The sequence below is a fragment of the Lepidochelys olivacea genome, assembly GCF_965140295.1.
Source record: "Lepidochelys olivacea isolate rLepOli2 genome assembly, chromosome: 11".
In the NCBI taxonomy this organism is placed as follows: domain Eukaryota; kingdom Metazoa; phylum Chordata; order Testudines; family Cheloniidae; genus Lepidochelys; species Lepidochelys olivacea.
Window position 1 is genome coordinate 65,422,322 of NC_140421.1, and position 21,026 is coordinate 65,443,347.

Sequence of the window (21,026 nt, forward strand, 5' to 3'; positions counted from 1 at the left end):
ATATAAATCCATCTCCAGGGACTCGAAGGGGCATGATGCACACTCAGAGACCCACAGATAGATTGGGTGTAACCAGAGTCGAATCAGTCATGACACTTGTAGTGCTAAGTCGGGGTCAAACACGTTTTTCTGCACAACAGTGCAGAAAGGCCAATAAAACATTCATTTTAAAGAAAGTCTCTGAACTCCTAGAACATTCAAAAAATTAAAACAAACTTCTAACTACAGAACCACCAGAAAAAAAAACACTTGAGAAAAAAGCAAAACAAGTAAAGCTCTTTGGACATGGAATGAAAGGCCTGTGACCAAAGCTAGCCATGTAAACAAAAGGAAATGAAATGGCTGGAACTGCATGGCCCTTTTGACAGGCTCAGCCCCAAACATTCAGTGCCAAGAGAAGGTACTTGTGATTTCAATAGGCTTTGTTTTCTTGAAGGGTCATGGATTTCTTTGATTCCACAATGCATATTCTTCATATGGGAATATACAGAGGCAATTTCTGAAGTAATACCGTTTCTAACATCAACATTACCTTAGCCACATTGCAGATATGTAGTATTTTTTTATTTCAATTCTCCTGGTTTAAGTGTTAAATATATAGCATTACATATACTTTAATGAGCAATGCAATTGAATTAGTGTCCCTGTCAGAGCACACCAGCTTTGAATTTCCTGATTTTTTCTACACCAACTTAAAACGTTGCATTTACAATATTACTATTTCATACATTTATCTTAAAGGGACCTCATCACCTGAAACTTACTCAATTAAAAACATTAAAAATTAGTTTTAAGCTCTGCACATGTCCAAGATCCCCCAATGAGTTTTTTTGCTTTTACAATCAAGTCTGTCTTACATTTTTTAAAAGAAACATATCTCACCTGTCATTGCATGAAAGACCTACATAACCAACAAGGTGAATTGGCCAGCTGTGCAAGAGAAATAATTAAACACTAAATGCTATCAAGCGTACAAAATAAATGAACTAAAAAAGGAGAAAAATATTTTTCCCTCTAGTGTTTTTCAGTTGTAATTATCTTAATTGCTACACGCATCTATAATAGATGCAATATTTTAGAAAGCAGGATGAAATTTTAAGTTGACCACGTCCCTTTAAATTATACTAAGGGCATCTGTCAGAGCACCTTTTGGCAAGTAATAAACAAGCAAGAAGTATTTCTTTTAAGAGGTTCGTTCATAGCACCAAAGCTTTAAACATTTATAAAAACTAAGACAGACCATAAATTTTAGGATTTTTACAATACAACTGGCTGTTCTGTTGGGGAATTGGATGTCTTACCTGAGGGGAATGATAACACAGGATGAAGAGAGGAGTCCACCTCCGGTATATGTTGTTGTACTATTCTGGATATTGCACCATGCTCAGAACTGCTCCAAATGGAGGCTGGAGCCATGCAAGACATCTGTGTATTATATGGAAACGAGGCACCTCTAGACAGCAAAGCCTGCAAGGATATTCACAGAAACATCATCTGAAATGTTCATTTTCCCTTTTTTCACTTTCTAAAACTGGGCCAAAGCGATAGATATTTTAGTGAGAGTAACGACTCAATGCTATGTAAATCAGAAGTGTTCTCACACAAACTTCGATTCGCATAGAAGTGATAAATATCTACTGTCTGGAAAAGTGACTGTGGACTGTGTATACCATATCTGAATGAAAAATTCATTTGCTTCATTTGGAGCTAGGAAAGAACATAGAGTAGCAGTATTTTATTTCCAAAGTAGTTTCCAAATCAGAAGGCAATTGTCCCCAACAAATATGAAAAATGTGGTACTCCCTATGAACAAGAAACAAAAAAGCCAGTATTCCAGTTAATTTTCTAGTCAGGCACAACAAACAAGATTGGTACATACAAAGAAAATATTTTTGCCATTATAATACCAAACTAGAAATCTTGCACTCAGCTTAAACCACCTGAATGTCTTGGTACCTGTACATCTCCATACATTATTGAACTCTTACACAGAAACCCAATCATACATAAAGTTAACAACATTAAAAATTGATTTGAGCATGCCATACATTTACATAAAGTCTCACAGAGGAAAGCAAAGTTTCTGCCTCATAGAAACTACAATCTAAGATAGATGGCACAAACAAACAAAAAAAACCCCAACACAATACATGGGAATAATGCAGGAAAGAGATGCAGTGGGGAGTAATGAAGAGGAGAATGTAGAAAGAATTTCTGGGAGGAGTGATCTGAAAGAAGATGACAGGGGGTGGAGGTTTTGACAAACAAGAAGATAACTTATCCAAGTTTAGAGAACTGGATGATGCAAAACTATATGCTGAAAGCAGGAAGAAATGAGAGCAAAGGGGGAAAGATTATACTGAGCTTTGAAAGCAAGGATGAAGATCTTGAATCTGATAGGATGTCTCATAGGCCAACACTTCAAAGGACTGGGAGCAGTGGCAGAGGAAGACAACTTAACTACAAGAGATGTCTGTGCTTCATAAAAACATTTCATATAAAATACAATGCCGCAAATGACATGAACAGTACTAACAGATACAAAAGCTGACATTTCTGTCTTTCTCCTCACTAGTTGAAAGTTTCACACACTCTCCATTTTCAAGTTGTCCAAAATGGCTCTTAGCAATTTTAACATTCCAGGCAATAAAGTCTGTCCTTCAGTAGAACGTTGCATGAGAGGGAAGGGAGGGGAACAGGAACAGTATGGATACTTTACGGCCTCCTGCAACAGCAGCTTATTTAAATAGGACTATTTCCCTTTCCATGCATTCTGACTTCACCTTAATAATCAATAGCAGTAATGGGCATATATGAATTCTTCGTTTTCTTAACAAGTATCTTCGTGATGTGAATGACAAACAAATAGCCTGACTTTGTTGACACACGTGTCAGATGACCAAATGAACAAAAAAGGGTACATCTGTAATTTTAACTTCCCCTTCTTCCTAGATTCAGAAAGTAGCAGTCCCCATAAAAACTCCCTGCTTCCTGCCTTATGAGATGTTCCAACATGCATTCTGCTGATGACATCAACACTCTCATTCATCAGTGGTGAAGCACTGATTCTATCTATAGCGTAAAATAAATCCATTTCCTTCCCCCCACCTCCAACAATGGTTCTTATAAGTGACTCCAATATTCTTATTTAAGGAGTAAAGTAAAATGTTTGGAGACCACTCAGTGTTAAATAAAAATGCTTTCTTTTCTCTCCATTAACAGATTCCCTACTCCAGTATTGATCATAGGGACTTCTACACTAATCAGCATAGTGCATAATAGGGGTTTTAGAGCAGAGGGGGATCTCTGATTGCTTGGGATTACATTTTGCAGGTTTGTTCAAAGGAAGTCATTATGATGTTTTTCCTGGTAAAATATAATTTATGATTATAGTCAGGTTCCTCCAGTCATGTGCATCCATGTTCAATTTTAAACATGAGCAGTCCCATTGAAGTCAGTGGGACTATTCATATGTTTAAAATTAAGCATGCACATTAAGTGTTGGCAGGATTGGGGTCTTTGTTTGGACATTTCACAAATCTTACTAAGGGTGGTCCTTGAAGACAGACAGACAGACAGACAGAAAGTAGTAACACATTTCTGAACACCATAAGCAAACTTGAATGGCTCACAGGAAGCCACTTTGACTTTTATTTTTAAAACTGCACAAAAATAAGTGACCTGCTCCGTACTTACAGCTTATACCAACATAGCTGTATCAGTCAGGGGTGTGAAAAAACCACACCTCCTAGTGACCTAGCTATGTTGACAAACCCCCTAGTGTAGAGGCAGCTGTGCTGATAGAAAAGTGCTTCTGTAGGCATAGCTAATATCATTCGGGGAGGTAGTATTTCCACACTAGCAGAAAAACTCCCACTGAAGTATGTCACCTGTACTGTAGAGGGCTATGCCAACATAACTATGCTAACATAGCTTCTGTAGCATAGTTATAGTCTTGTTTCCTTTAGAGACTAGTACCTTTCTAAAAAGCCAGTACAATCTCTTGGATATGTATTTTTCAAACTGCTGTATCAGCCTATTTACTTGAGAAACCTAAATGACTCCAAGGAGAAATCAATCAAATCTGGTAAATTACAAAACTTTCACTTGAGATCTATTTTTCTTTAACCATTAATCATTGGGCGGAAACAAACCCCAGAAAATACACAGATAAGGCTGACATCTTTAAAATCTAGAGTTTCAGTCTTGACTTTGAATTTCCTGCTTTTAAATCAGTTTGTTCCCCAACCTTATTTAGGACATATTGTGAAGTTAGTTAAGTCTGCTTTTTCACCTACTTTGAAATGCATGCAGTGTGGTCAGAAATATCGTTTCAATTCTAAATCTAGTTAAAAATTGTAATTAAATTTACAAGCAGTGGCTAAAGGATTTTTATGTTTTTGCTCATGTTCTCTGCAGTAAGTCAACTAAAGAGACTCTATTCCCAAATTAGTGTTCAAATCTTTCAATGTAATGGTACACAAACAAGGAAGTAAGAAAAACAAACAACCCTATATTAGCCAATTTGTAATTCAAGAGAAAATAATGATTAACACATGCAAAAGAAGAATATCTGCTAGGAAGAGAGATTTTATTTTCAAACTCCTAAGAAGGTTACTACAAACAATGAAGAGCTGAGAAGAATCTGACCTTGCACTGTTAGGAATGTCTGCTATTACAGCTGGTTGAAAAATTTCTGACAGAACAGTTTTCTGTTGGAAAAGGCTGATTTAACTAAAACAGAAATGTTTTGCAGGAACTTATTGATTCTGTTGAAATTTTTGATGAGAAATTACCTAAGTGGTTTGTTTCAAACTTTCATTGAAGCATTTTAACTGTATTGATAAGGTTGAAAAAAAGCACGTCAACACTATCAAAATAAAACTTTTTGATAATGTTTCAATATTTCTGAAATAACTTTGGGGGGAATTTTCATTCAATGGGAAATTTCGACTTTTCCGTTACAATTCAGGACAAAAGAAAATTACAAAAAAAGTCTGAATTTCCCACACAATGAAAATTCGGAGTATTGACCAGCTCTATCCATTATCCACACTGAATACAGAGCTCCAACAATTGACAAGTGGTTCATAAAACCTTGGGACATTCTCCATAAAGAATCTAAACGGCCTTATAAGAGAAATATCTACAGCAATCTTTTATAGAGAAAACATCTATGGAAACTCAATTTCTTTATCAGCTTCTCCCCCAAAGAGCTTGCATATCTCCAAACTTATCCCCCCCTCGCCCTTTTTTTTCTCCCTTGAAAGTGCCTATGAAATCTGAGGTATAATGTCATTCCTAGTATAAATTTAATAACAAGAGTACATGATTGTGTTAATTATAAGGAGATGCAGTGTATTTAGAAGGAACACAGTTTTTTTCTGTTCTTTGGAGTCTATGAAAACTAAAGAAGGTGCTTATAGAATGACAAGACAAGTATCAGAAGTTTATTTTATTTTAAACTACAAGGGGAAAATACACCCAAAGGAAAAGCCAATTCTCTAAACATTACCCATGAATTCTAATCTACTCATCCAACAATTTATCTTCAGCACTGTTTGACTCTGCTGCAGAAGAAATCAGAAAGGGCAAGCAGAAACTATTCCCAAATTCAAAACACATCCAGAGCCAACAAGATTATTTGTAGCTTGTTAGTGTGATAAACTGATGATGAATCATTCAGCAAGTGAGATTACTGCCTTTGTTCTGGGAGGATTATAAACTGAACAATGTTGCTTAAATGCCAGTTATATTAAGAAAGGGAAGAAAGCTTATTACAAGGAAGAGCGACATAAATTTAGTGCACAATCTTTTGCATTTCAAGTTTTGAAATTCTGAAGTGAATACTAATCAGAATCAGTATATGAAACAAAAAAAATCCAACAGCGAAATGTGTTAAGATGTTTCTGAGCAATTCTTGGAAGTGAGCCTAAATGTAATAAAATAGCACTGAGCTCTGTGGTTACAACCAATTGGCCAAAATTCAGCTCTCAGTTACACCAATGTAAATCTGGAGTCAATCCAATGAGTCAATGGAGTTACCTCAAATAAACTCCATATACTAGATGGCAGGTCTGCTTGAGATTATGCTTGTGAGGAGCCTGGACACAGCTGAAAAGAAAACGCTTCCTCAGAGATGCAATCCGAAATAAAAATCTAGTTGAAAATCTGAAGGAAGAGGATGCCTACTCACTACAGATATCCAGATTAAAGCCTACACATAAGCCATCAGTTGTCAGCTAGAATTCAGGGACTTTGATATGGAATTGACGAATTATCCTGTTGCGAAGTTGCCACATTTCAAAATGGGATGCTAGCAGCCCCAATTAAGCACCAAACAAATTGCAAGAATTGTTTTTCTGTCTTTTTTGTCAGGACTGATTTATGCATTCATATAGGCAGAGTTTAAGTGAACTTTTTGGTGAATTATCATTGATTTGTTCATTATACATTTTTTGCTTTAATAATAGAGCCTAGTGTCACGATCGGATCATTTGTCTGTCTGTTGGCCTCTCCTCCAAGCGGAGTTCCTCATTTATTTAATAAATGACAGAGTGCATACAGGATAAATACACAAACTTTTCATGTTGTATGAGGTACTGAATGTTTAATCTAACAAACTAAACTCATTTAGCTGTTTCTAAACTGTAAGTATTCTGATTTTACTATTACAAGTCAAATTTAGCTCTCTGAAACTATGCACTACATGTGTGGTGACACATTTGTCAACTGAAGACCTAAAACATTTTACCTCCAGCTATTACAAAAGACGACTCCGGGGAAAAACAATGTAACTGGCCAGGCATGGAGAAAAGTGTTTGGAATACTCCTATATATGAATATTATTAGCTCAGTGCTTGCTATGTATGCATACCACTATCTACATAATGTGTTAGAATGCCACTAATATACCTAGAGATAATAATATACACTACATTATTAGTTACGAATAAAATCTGGGGTGGATTTTCCTGTGTTGTCCCACAATGTCAAATCCATAGAGCCTTCCTATAACACTGCCTGCAAGACTATATACACTCAGGCTACTAACTGAGGACTTTTATCGAACACCCAACTGGGGTAATTTTCAATATCTCTCTTCTGTGCCTCACTGGAGGACCACACAAAATCATGTAGCTAGAGTAAGTTTAACACAGTTCTTTTACAGTAAAGATACTAATAATTAAAAAACAATTCTCAATCTCTGGATAGCACTAAAATGTATGGACCCATAAACTCAAACTATCTTAGACAGATTGTAAATGCTGGAGACAGAGGTCTTCTGTTTATTCACATGATAGGTAGACTACAGCCAATTGCAGTGCAAGCCGCCCTAAAAGGGTGAGAGGGAATCAGTCTGTCTATGGCCTCTTTACTAAGACTACCAACAAGGATACCAACTGGAATGGTGGGTTTTCTGATATAGACAAGTTTGACAAGGACCTGGACTGACACTATCAACTTATTTCACAAAACAGCTATCAGATGATAACCGCTTTTACTTATAAGCCAACCTGTCCAAATTAAAATTTCTGGTCTAAGGTCAGAAAAGGTTTTATAACTGTTACCATTTTCGTGGGCCATCCATTCCCTCACAGAAGCAGACTAAGATTTTCTTTCCAACCTGAGCCATATTATAATACACTGACAGTTAGAGAGACTGTACTTCTATTCAATGGGAGTTGTGTGTTTTGCCTGAAACACTGACCTTTTATTTTTAATTTTAAAAAAATATCAATTGAACATGGAAGTTTTGTGCTTCATCACTGATCAGTTAAATAAGACAAATGAAAGACTTTTGTAATTGTGCTGACACATTTTGAAAAAATTCTATAAGGTAGAAATTAAAGAAGCAGATTTATGGTCAAGAAACTATTGGAAGGAAATAACACAATAAATTCTTTGCTGCAGGAATCTGAAACGGACCATGCCAGATCCTTATTGCTGAGAAACCCTGCCTGGCCTGATTGGTTGGCCAACATAGCTATCTCCACAAAAGTTTGCATTAGATGGATTTACTGCTATCCAGAAAATCACATAGTGTTCCAATGATAACGCTATTTTCCCATTAGATAACACATAAACCCACAGGGGCTACAGGGTTATAGATTTCTTCTTTCTGAATAGGATTTTTTATTGTTAAAACTGATGACTAGGTTTTTTTTGTTCCAAACTTTGTCAGCTACTACTTGTATTTACAGAACGCTGATCGTATTCTCCAGGAAATGTACTGCTCCCCAGCAGACTAATCAAGAAGAAAGATTTTATATTTCTACAAAGGTGCTAAGCACTTTTGTAGAAATAGAATTGATCCTCTACTTAAGCGGTTCTCAAACTGTGGGTTGGGACCCCAAAGTGGATTGCAACGCCATTTTAATGGGGTTGCCAGGGCTGGCATTAAACTTGCTGAAGCCCCACCAGCCCAGGGCTGAAGCGGAAGCTTGAGCCTCACCGTCCAGGGCCGAAGCCTATTGTCCAAAGCCCTCAACCCCGGGTGACACAGCTCAGGTTACAGGCCCCCTGCCTGGGGCTGAAGCTCTTGAGCTTCGGCTTTGGCCCCCTGGCCCGGGGCAGTGGGGCTTGGGCTTTGGCCCCCCCACCCGGGGCGGAGAGGCTCAGGCTTCGGTCCCCACTCCTGGGGTCGTGCAGTAATTTTTGTTGTCAGAAGCGGGTTGCGGTCCAATGAAGTTTGAGAACCCCTGCTCTACTTGAAACAAGTTTGCAGGAGAGTTGGCAACACAACAGCATTCCTTATATTCACAGCTTTTCATAGACTGGCTATGCCAAGAAGCTATGCACAGACAACTGGGGCAGTCAACATCTGGAGATACCAAGGCAAAAGATCAACAGAATACTTTTAGTGCAATTAAAGGAGGAAAATTACTTCATTATATGGAAGACAGCTCTGGAAGAACATGTTGGACTGTATTACTGCCCTAAAGAAAGATTACTTTTAAATATGTATAGGCTGAATAAACTAATGAGAGAAAGCAGGTAATTGTAATAATGATTCACAAAGAAATCTACATGAGTATCTTACCTCATGTAAGTGAGTGACAATATGGCTAATACGGTACAGATTTTCCTGGAGGAGATTCAAATACAGTCTTCAAAACACCTTACAAATATTTATATATAATTTCTCTCTCTCTCTTTTCCCCTCCCTCACCTACCCCCTTCAACCAAAATGCGGTGGAACCCTCAAGATGCATGCATTAGCCTAAGTAAGTGCATGTTCATACTCTGTTAACACTTGCCTTTCTCCCAACCCCTCCCTGCATCGCTGTCAATTCCAGTTTTTGTCTTAATTTAGACAGGAAGTTCTCCATGTATTATAATTATTAATAACAACAATTTGTATTACAGTAGTGCAAAGACCACCCAGTCAAGATCAGGGCATATTAAAACACTCCCTGCCCTAAAAAGCTTAAAACATAAATTAAAACTGGAGCAGATATTCAGTCTTTACGTGTTTTAGATAGTAATGTGTGTATGTCATTTAAAAATAACAAGTACTGTAATAACCATAAAACACTATTGCCATCCTTATGCCAACCCTACGCTTTCAAAAATCACGAGCTGGGACCCAGAAAAATCTTGAGATATTTTAAAAGAAATTAAATCTGGGATTCCTATGTAATCACTTGACTCCAGCTGTTGGGGCTTTAGACACAGCATACCGCAAGATCCAAATGGCAAGAGTTGACAACACTGCTATGATGTAATTTTTACTCCTCATGCCTATTCCCACTGTGTGAGAAAAATATTCATACTCTTACTGACATCTAAGGTAATTCACCTTTAGTACATTATTTGTAATTTTAAGTCAGTCCAGACAACCAAATTTGTCATGTTTAACCAGTAGATGGAGACACAACATAGAGAAATTTTAAAACAAGGAGAAATTAGTATTTCTCACCCTTACAATGAAAAGCCAAGCGCGGCTTCAAAAGGAAAGAACCTAGCAGGGAATATTCACAGAGCCTGATACTCCACTGCTGTTTACTTTGTATAGTGATTAATAATTGTGTAAAGGGAATGTGAAGTAGTTATAAAACTCCACCAATTCAGATGTAAATAACCAATAAGGTGTAAAACATCGGATAAGAAGAAAAGCTCTGTGTAAGCTCAAAAGCTTCTCTCTCTCACCAGCAGAAGCTGGTCCAATAAAAGATATTACCTCACCCACCTTGTGTCTCTAATTAGGCGCACAGACATTTACTAGTGTGGACAGATTAAACACAAAAACCCAAATAGCAAGAATTGTGGGTTTACCTGGGACGTTATGTGAAAAGCTACCAAAATCAAATGTCAAGGCAAGAACAATTACTTTTCCACTTCATTATTAGCCACATACACTGCAGCAGACAGCATAGATAAAATTCTAAAAAAACCACTAGAACATATATCAGTCAAAACCAGTAACAAAATGGGAACTAGGGGAGCAACTGAAAATGGTACTATAAGGATGAAAACATTTTATTATTTGGCCAAGTTGAGACTAGAATTTAAAAGCTTTGTGCTTTTTTGCACACAAAGTAAAAACACTCCTTTGGAGAAGTTTCATTTTGTTAAGTTGCAGTCCTCTCAACGCATTGCTTTACGGAACTTTTAAGTAAGGGGACTGCATACTATCACAATTACGAAGTGGGGTCAGACTGCAAGAAACAACCACTGGATGGCTTAAGACAAGATGCAAGAACAAATTGGTGACATAAGCAGCAGGAGAGGAAGGAGAACGATAGTTATAATGATAAGATCCTGCGGCTGAATGGGTTAGCTAGTGCACAATTTGATATCAATTTAGTTTAAAGTTTTTTGTGTTGTTTAATTAAAATTTCTACCTCTGCCTAATTTAAAAAATAAATTAAAAAAATAAAAAAATTCAAACCTCTTCTGCTAGTTTCCAGGGGTTATTTTTAATTCTGCTTTTGCATATAACTAGAAATATATTTACATTTAAACCTCTTCCTATTACAGATTGGCTTTTTAAATTATATTTATCATTTAAAAAAGCTAAAATAATACCGAGCAATACAAACAGCTCCCTGATTGAAACCTCTCTCTTGTCCACTCTCCACAATTTCATAACTCCATTCTCCTCATAATTCATAAGCATTTACATAGCTCTCAATACCACAGTGGGCAAGGTAAGTTATTATCACCATTCAGTGGATGCAGAAACACAGAATCATAGAACTGGAAGGGACCTCGAGAAGTCATCTAGTCCAGTCCTCTGCACTCAAGGCATGACTAAGTATTATCTAGACCATCATTGACAGGTGTTTGTCCAACATGCTCTTAAAAATCCCCAATGATGGAGATTCCACAACCTCCCTAGGAGATTTATTCCAGTGCCTAACCACTCTGACACTTAGGAAGTTTTTCCTAATGTCCAACCTAAACCACCCTTGCTGCAATTTAAGCCCATTGCTTCTTGTCCTATCCTCAGGGATTAAGAAGAACAATTTTTCTCCCTCTTCCTTGTAACAACCTTTTATGTACTTGAAAACTGTTATATACATATACAGAGAAAGTTTATAACTTGCCAGTTGTTAAAGCAAACGAGTGGCAAAGTCACAGTTAGAATTCAGGAGCTCTTGAGCTTCCAGACTAACACACGATACAGCAGAATCTCAGAGTTATGAACACCTCGGGAATGGAGATTGTGCATAACTCTGAATAAAACATTATGGTTGTTCCTTCAAAAGTTTACACCTGAACACTGACTTAATACAGCTTTGAAACTTCACTATGCAGAAAAAAAATGCAGCTTTTAACCACCTTAATTTAAATGAAATAAGCACAGAAACAGTTTCCTTACCCTTGTCAATTTTTTTTTAACATTCTCTCTTTTTTTTCCCGTAGTTTACATTTAATAAAGTACTGTACTATACAGGTGTTTTTTGGGTCTCTGTTGTTGCACTGCCTGATTGTGTACTTCCAATTCCAAATGAGGTGTCTGGTTGACCGGTCAGTTCGTAACTCTGGTGTTCATAACTCTGAGGGTCTACTGTACTTCCTGTGTCTCTGATGTACTAAAACATACTAACCTGGATCCTACAGTTGAATAATTGTTCAAAAATCATCTTGATGAACTGCACAGATGCATTACAATCATAGCTTCTATTTTGAAAGATGGTTTGCTAAAAGTGGCTTATGTACTGACTCTTGAGGTCAAGAAATGGCCTAATTTTCTAATACTGTAAGGTCTTTTGAACAATGAAATAAAAATAGAATGAATACGCTTCCAGAGACAAACCTATCTTGCTTCAGAGTCTAACAGATGCTCAGAAAACTAGTATTTGTTAGGGTCTGTAATCAGAGAAGAGTCTTCAAGAGAGTCCCGTTAGGAATCAAGAGAAAAACTGATTGCAGAGCAAGAGAGACCATTCTTCTTACCTACAGGTTAGTAGTGGTACTCAGTCATGCTGAACAGGCAAAGCCTGGCCCAAAGGGATGAACAGGCTCCTGAGGATATTAATCATCAGCAAATGGTTATAATAGAGCCTGATGACCCATGTCCTATTATATTTATTTGTTATCCCTTCTCCCCCAACCTCCAATAGCCTGACTGTTAGTCTCTCCCATCTCTTATGCCTCATCTTTCAAATTGTACAGATTTTTGTGGTAGGGACTGTCATTTACTATGTTTGCACAGTACCTACCTATCACAAAGGGATCCTACCAAGTTGTGTCATTTATTGTGCTACCACAATATAAATGTTAAATAATAACAAATGATAACAGAATCCAGTAGAGGAGGAGGAAACAAAACGAGCTATTTTCTGCAAAGAAGAAATTGGCAAAACAGAGGCCAGTGTAGAGACACTGAGTTGGAATAAACCCAAAGAGATTCTGGGACACAAGAATCTGAGAACTATCATGAGTATTCTATAGCAGTGTAAATCTACAGAGCACGGCACAGAACACAACACACATGAGCCTTCTCCCAAAGGCCTTACAATCCAACTGACAAATGGGACAAGAGTTCAGGAATAAGGCAATATGAACTTTAGCAATGCAGAGATTAACTAAAAATAGCTTCCCAAAAGATCATGGAGGGATGTGAAGGGCAAGAGGCAGCATTTGGCAAATGGGAAACTGAAAGCTATTCCAAGCATATGGTGCCAATATAAAGGGGTGCATAAAATTGCCTATGACCACAGAATAAAGCAACCCTGTTCAAACTGAAAGAACGAGGAGTACTTGTGGCACCTTAGAGACTAACAAATTTATTTGAGTGTAAGCTTTCGAGGGCTAAAGCCCACTTCATCAGATGCGTGCAGTGGAAAATACAGTAGGAATATATCTTGATTATCACTACAAAAATTTTTTTCTCCTGCTGATAATAGCCCACCTTAATCAATTACTCTCGTTAGAGTTGGTATGGCAACCCCCATTTTTTCATGTTCTCTGTATATATATCTTCCTACTGTATTTTCCACTGCATGCATCTGATGAAGTGGGCTTTAGCCCACGAAAGCTTATGCTCAAATAAATTTGTTAGTCTCTAAGGTGCCACAAGTACTCCTTGTTCTTTTTGCTGATACAGACTAACAGTCTACCACGCTGAAACCGTTCAAACTATTATACCAGAGTTACTTGATCCCCTCAATTTAGGAAGTCAGATATAGTGGATGCTGCTAAGCCACAATCCCAATGTTAACAACTTTGCTTCACAGCAACATTTTGTTAGGAACCAATCCTGTCTCATCGACTTTAATGTTAACTGGATTCGGCTACTGGCAATAGACATACCACTTAGCAACAACATTTTGGAAGATAGGCCCCAGCCACAAGCAGGTTTGCAGAGCTGCAGCCATGAAGGAAGCACTTCCTTGGCTGCAGCCACACACACCTGTCCACAGCCAGTGCTCAGCACATCCCAGTGCTTCATTCTCTATCTACAGCCCCACAAACCTGCATGTGGCCTGGGACCTGCTGCCGCACAGGTGGGTGTGGCACCCACATCACCACCCAACAGGGGAGCTTCTGCCCGAGTCCTGGTGCTGTGGACTGGAAGATGAGGTTGGAAGGGGAGGCTACGGGCAGAGCAGCAATAAGGAGGGGGCTGCAGCCTGGATGCTGGGGCTTCCCACAAGGAGCGAGGTACTGTGGGCCCACAGAGCCGCACAGTACTTCTCCCTGCATGCTTCATGCTATGCCCTGCCCTAACGCCAGGGACCCGGGTTCGGCGCATCCCAGCACTTCCTTCCCTAGCTGTAGCCTCACGGGAAGGTTTACACTGGGATGTGCCGAGCACCGCAGGAAGGTTTGTGGGACATGTCCCAGCGCTTTCTTCCCTGGCTGCAGCCCCACAAATCTGCCTTTTGCTTATTGGCAGCTCTCAGACAATAGCAACTTTTTTGCTGGGAACCAAGAGGTTGCTAATGAGTGGAATCTACTGTAATTAGTTATCTCAAAATACAATCTCAAATCTAGCTAGAAGGATACTTCAGACAATGTAGGTTTCAGAGTAGCAGCCGTGGTAGTCTGTATTCGCAAAAAGAAAAGGAGTACTTGTGGCACCTTAATTTAAATTGGTTAGTCTCTAACGTGCCACAAGTACTCCTTTTCTTTTTTCAGACAATGTAGTCACCTTTAAATTGTCTCAGTCGAACTACTCCACTGCATTACCTCATCCACCACGATTCTGGGGCAACGGCATCCTGGAGAAGGTTATTAAAATGAGCCAGTAAAAAACTGGAAGGGGACAAAGGGAGGACAAGCTTTTTTACTTCTCAGAAGGAAGACAGTCTACTGGTTAGGGTGCTAGCTTGGGACTCAGGTTTGGTTCCCTGCACGTTCACAGACTTTTGTGATCTCTGGCAAATCACTTAATCTCTCTGTACCTCAGTCCCCCATCTGTAAAATGAGAATGACAGTACTTCCCTACCTCACAAGGATGTTGTCAGGCTGAATACATTAAAGATTGTGAGGTGCTCAGATACTATGGTAACAGAGGCAATATAAGTATCCAAAATAAAGAGGATATGGTCATTTCTTGCTAGAGAGACCAGCATCACATTATTAAGTTGAATTAAGAATCCAGCATGAAACTTCATATATCCCTTTAAGGTGAAATCCATTTTTCTCTGTCCGAGATCAAGCAATCTATTGACAAACTGATAGTTGCATTCTCTGACAAAATAACGGTCAATCTCAAGGGCCAGTGGCCATTTTGCAGCCTCATCCTTAGAAATTCTGCCTAATCGAACAATCAGCCTGGGCTGATACTCTGTTCTTCTATTTCACGCTGAACAATCTCATCAATGGCCGGGTAACCAACCGTAGCGACTAAGATGAAGAGAAAGTGACAGAAAGGATGCTAGGCCACAGAAAGAATAAAATTTCTTGAAGGAAGTGATACACTGATGACAGCTCTTAATTCAAGGACTTGATATCTATTTAATTTAGGTTGTCAGAACATGTTTAAAATGCCCAGTCTGATTTTGTCACTGACTTCCTTGGCAAGATGTCTTTCCCCTCGTTTCCAGCAGAGGCATTATGTGCCTAGCATTTTCTTTCTTTCTCCTTCATTCTTAACGTTTTAATGAGTGTGACGTTTGTGAAAGGCCTTAGATTGACAGTGCAGGATCACCATCTCTTTTTTTTTTTTTTTTAATTTTTTTTCTCCACAAGAGTTACAGCACACGCAGCAGCAGTGCTAACTTCTCCAGGTTGCTCCTTCAATTTGCCTCCACACCAGGCTGGAGAGAACTGCTCTAGATGCAAAAGTTCAGTGCAGTCTTCTGGGCTCATGTAATCCTTGGTTCCTCTACTAAGATTTCCAGTTACCGCAATAGTGATAATGACAACGGTCCCCTGGGACCTGGATCCTATCTCCGTATCCTATTATCAACTCCTTGGGCTTCCCATACTGTAGGCTCCTCCTTTGCAAAACACTGCGAAAGTGCTGAGACAGAGCCTAGTCAATAAAGAGAACACCATCCAAGCAAAGGATTCAGAAATGAACACATCATTTTGCCATCTGTAAAAGCCCACTGCTAAAATTTAAATTAATCTAAAAACTGGACTTTGAAAAGGCAACTAGGAACTGAATCCAGAGATCCAGAAGTGGCCACATTCTGGCCCACATTAAGGTCCCTTTGGGCTGTAGAAGTGACATAAAGGAACCTTAAAGCCATCCTAAATGAGTACATAAGGATTCCTAGGAGGCGAGGGAAACCTTCAGCTGGTGTAGAGCCTGCACAGCCAGCTCTTGGTCCCCCCCTACAGATGTATAGGTAGTGTGACAGGGTGGGGCCAGATGGCTACAGGAGAGTAATAGAAGGCAGATATATTAGCCCCAGGTTAAGTAGGTCCCTTTTCCCTGGGTAAGGTAACAGGGAAGGTTCCAGAACAATCAGGAACTTTCTGAAGACAATTAAGACAGACAGGCTGATTAGAACACCTGCAGCCAATCAAGAAGCTGCTAGAATCAATTAAGGCAGGCTAATCAGGACACCTGGGTTTAAAAAGGAGCTCACTTCAGTTTGTGGTGCGCGGGTAAGAAGTGGGGAGCAAGAGGCGCTAGGAGCTGAAAATGCATACTGTTGGAGGACTACAAATATTATCAGACACCAGGAGGAAGGTCCTATGGTGAGGATAAAGAAGGTGTTGGAGGAGGCCAAGGGGAAGTAGCCCAGGGAGTTGTAGCTGTTGCATAGCTGTTCCAGGAGGCACTCTAAACAGCTGCATTCCACAGGGCCCTGGGCTGGAACCCGGAGTACAGGGTGGGCCCAGGTTCCCCCCAAACCTCCCAACTCCTGGTCAGACACAGGAGGAGTTGACCTGGACTGTGGTTTCATGAAAACGGCCAAACTGAGGGCTGCTGTGAAGCTCCAAGGCAAGCAAATCCGCCAATAAGCACAAGACCCACCAAGGTAGAGGAGGAACTTTGTCACAGTAGGTATAGGTGGTTTCTTGCATAGGAAGTGGAGGGACTGCCAAAGCACATTGCATTCCATCAATTCTCACCAGCGTTATGGTTCCTAGGGAGCCATTACAATCAAGTGCAAACTACGGTGGCCAATCTGGGCTTGTCCAGACTAAGATTTAAGGTGGCAGGTAATGCGCTAAATAACGTATTTGAAAAATCCCAGTAGACAAGGCACACTGCCCTTAACACATAATGAACTGGCTGAGTTAAAGCCAAGGGTGGCAGGAATGGGGCGGCGGGGGGGGGGGGACGACGACACACACGGAAGGTCTTTTACTCAACTGTTTTAGCATGTTGAAGTCTATGCTATATCTGTAAAAGATGGCAGCTAACCTTTAAATCCTAGTCTGACAAATTAACATGCAGCCAGGACCATCTCCATCCCCAGCCAGTCCCACAATCCAAGAAAGAAAAGGTGAGACAGAGTCACATTTGTCTTCCACCCCCTAGTGGCCCCATCCTCTGGTCCTGCGCAGCTGATGCATTAGGTCACTACTTTTCAGTTCACACACATACCTACTAGTTTTACTGTTTTCTATGGGTTTTTCCCCCTCTTTGGTCAGCACTGTAGTAACTTTGGGCCAGATATTCAAAGCTATTTAGGTACCTAAAGGTACAGATGGCACTTCCGAAAATCCCACTAGGCACCTATCTTGGGATCATTAGGCTTAAACCCCTGCTATGGGCAGAGGAAGGTCACTTGGTTTCATGGAGGATTTTGATATTTCAAAATTTAGTTTTGTTCCTATTTGGAAAAGCCTTTGGATCCCTGACTCCATGGTAGTCCACCTGACTGGCTGCACCAGAGCCGCAGATCCTGGAGTCCCAGCTGAGCGAGGAGACTTTGAGCTTTGGAGCCAGCACTCTCAGTACCCAATGGGCTGAAGGGGAAACAGGAGCCTGGAAGCAGTTCTGCAGTAGCCCTTCAGGCAAGCTGCAGAGAAGCTGGGAACCTAGAAGCCTCACTCAATGGCAGCATGCCAGGTGAACCACAAAGAAGCTGAGGGGCATTGAAGCTTACGAGCTAGAACTCCCAGAGCTTGCAGACTCTCAGTTCCAAGCAATCCTCTAGACAGGCTGCCAAACTGCAGGAAGTCTGGAAGACCAGGCTGCCAAGAAGCTGAATGAGCAAGCTGGTAGGAAACCAGAAAGGTTTCAGAGAGAAACCTGCCTACTTTCCATCAGACTTTTGTCAAAATCAAGCCACCTCCACAAAACATTTTGATTTCAATGAATCAGCATTCTCCTATGAAAAAAACATTCTGTCACAGCATTTCTCACCAGCTCTACTAAATACCTTTGTAAATCTGGCCCTTTTTGCTGCAGATAGGTGGAGATCTTTTTCTTAATCTAAGGAGAATATACTGTATAACAACTTGAAATTTTGCTTCTTATTGGCAATGGCTTAACCACACTATCTGTGAATATCTGTTCATATTCAGATTCAAAAAGGCTTGCTTATCTATTCATATGGTAAAATCCTGGCTCATTGATATCAATGGGAATTTCGCCATTGACTTCAATGAGGTCCAGATTTCACCCACAGTGTTTATTATTCTTTCCCTTAAGGGGTTGTCAGTCCTGCCATTATAACTTTCACATATCCATTGTATTTCCTATTTTCAGAGGTGCTCATAAAATTTAATTTGTGCGATTAAAGATGACATACTACTGGAAGTAATTAAAAATCAAAACAAATTTCAAGTTAGTATAAGCATATGTACACACAAAAAACTAGCGAGAGAGCAAAACAGTACCTTCCAAAATCCTAGTTCACTAATGCCCTCCTCACCTACACGCCAATCCAACTTTAGAATGGAAATGCTAACAGGCTGTGTTATTGTGATGCAAAAGCACCATTATAATACAGTGTCTAAAAGGTACAGGAAGGTCATGCAAAGCATCAAAATCCCTCGGGATTAATGCTGCTTTAATAATGACCTTACAACAAATTTGGAAAACAGCAGGTAATTCAACCCTTTAGGAGCAAGTGGCAAACTCACTCAGTATTCATAACATTTGGAATCACAGAGTACTCCTGGAAAAGTGGACATGGCTACAAACAGCATTTGTCTTACACAAGTAGCAGTCTAAAATAGATTTTTCCACATTAAGCATTTAATTCAATTCAGTTTCTTTGTAACAGACAAAATCTTAATATATAACAGACAGTTTTAAGGCACTACTGATGCTAGGAAGAAGCGAGCAGAGTTGGCTGGGAATGGCAAAAACGGAAACAAGATTAAGATATAGCAGTTTAATTTCCCACACAATAATGCACTACCAGCTGTGTAAACTTTCTTTAGTTAAACAAATGCTCTAAAAGCAAACAGCTAGCAGATTTATGTTGTAGCTTGTTTCCTCAGCAGTAAAGTTTCCTTAAAAAAATCGTTAAATCACCCCACCCCCGACTGTAAAGTGAATGTAAAGATAACTGTAAAACAAATGCATGAATTTGATAAAGCAGGATTCTGAACAATTTTTATATTCAACTCCTTAACTATGAACTCCCGCTGACACAGCTAAACTCCCGTCACGTGTACTGCATGCTGTCTGAATGTACTGAACAATCAAAACAGCAGCATGTAATATACCATTATAGCAGACTGACACATACAGACACTGCCAGCTGGAATCTTTGCTTTTGTCTTCTAAAGGATAGGAGACAGCTCTACCTGTTGATTCCAACAACATGCACTGCTCATTCTGTATAGTTTCCTCTTCTGGAAACTCTGAAGTGGCCTTGTTCGGGCAGATGTGCTCATGATAGTTACAGACGGAGATCTCAGCCTTGTCCTGTCTTTTCTTCTTTTTTTGATGTGTTGATGATCAAGCAACTGGCTACTAGAAGATGACATTTCCTCTCTGTTGTCTGAAGCTCTGAAATGCCAGGAAAATACTGAAATCAGTCAAAAAGGTCAAGAATGCTCAATATATAAAGGCAACCTCTCACAACTAGTAGATTTATATACTAAAGCGTATTAGCCCCATAATTCTAGAGGCACCCAAAATTAACACTTGTGTTTTAACATACTACTTCAAGAAATCACAACTGGTGGCATAAGAAGTTTGTCACTGATTTATTAACATTACGAATTTCCTTTTGTGACACTGTAAGGAATTCTGTATATATCTTGTTCACATTTTCTTTTCTATTCCCAGACAAAACCTATGCGAAAACTGAGTTAAGGTTGAGAGTACAAAAAGTTTCTGGAATTATACTACTTGCTTTTAGAATAACTACACCAACTCCGTTATGCATTTTACCCTTAATGCTGAGAACTCTACACCTCAATTCATGACATTTCCCTAATTATCCACATTCCACTGAAGTAAATGGAATTACACTGGCATAAGTAACATGGGATCAGGCCCATCATCTTGTCTCAAGGTAGCATGGCTACTTAAATTATTTTAAATTATTTGGCAAATGTAACTAAATAGAAAAAAAACTACTATAATCCAAGGCTCATTCAGAATAAAAGATATCAGCCTAGTGTGACACACTTGTATCAAATTATAAACTTAATTTTGTGTGTGTTCAACACATGTCTAATCTTGCCTAAGACAAACCCAAGGAATTGCATTCTAGACAGCTGCCCTGCCCGGGAAAGGTATTTAACGTCTTATTGAAGGATTATGCTGAGAAGCTATCAGCAATCTGGAGCCACTGGATTTGATTGTGTCTCAACTGCTGTCTCTGACCCTCAAACGAACAATGGTTTTTCTACACAGGGGCATGAGCATGACTAGGGGAGGGAACCTGGAGTCTTCCAGTAGAGCCAGGGTTCTTAAACTACATTGCACTGCAACCCCCCTTCTGACAATGAAAATTACTACACGACCCTAACCTCAGCCCTGCAGCCTCAGGTGGGGGGGGGCCAAAGCTGAAGTCCCAGGTGAGGAGCCTGTAACCGGAGTCCCATCACCCAGGGCTGAAGCCCTCGGTCTTTGGCTTCAGCCCCAGGCGGTAGGGCTTGGGCTTTGGCACCGGGTCCCAGCAAGTCTAACGCCAGCCCTGGTGACCCCATTAAAACAGGGTTGCGACCAATTTTGCGGTCCCGACCCACAGTTTGAG

At 39.7% G+C, this 21,026-nt stretch overlaps 1 protein-coding gene across 3 annotated transcripts in view; it reads right to left on the reverse strand.

Moving 5' to 3' along the window:
• The window catches only part of KANSL1L (KAT8 regulatory NSL complex subunit 1 like), a 97,250-nt gene that overhangs the window by 27,525 nt on the left and 48,699 nt on the right, over window positions 1-21,026 (reverse strand). For all 3 annotated transcript variants that reach the window (XM_084643395.1, XM_084643394.1, XM_084643393.1), the window contains exons 6-7: window positions 19,624-19,828; window positions 1,302-1,467 (exon numbers count right to left, since the gene is read on the reverse strand). In XM_084643395.1, coding sequence (XP_084499521.1) covers window positions 1,302-1,467; window positions 19,624-19,828 — 371 coding nt within the window. The remainder of the gene's footprint in view (window positions 1-1,301; window positions 1,468-19,623; window positions 19,829-21,026) is intronic.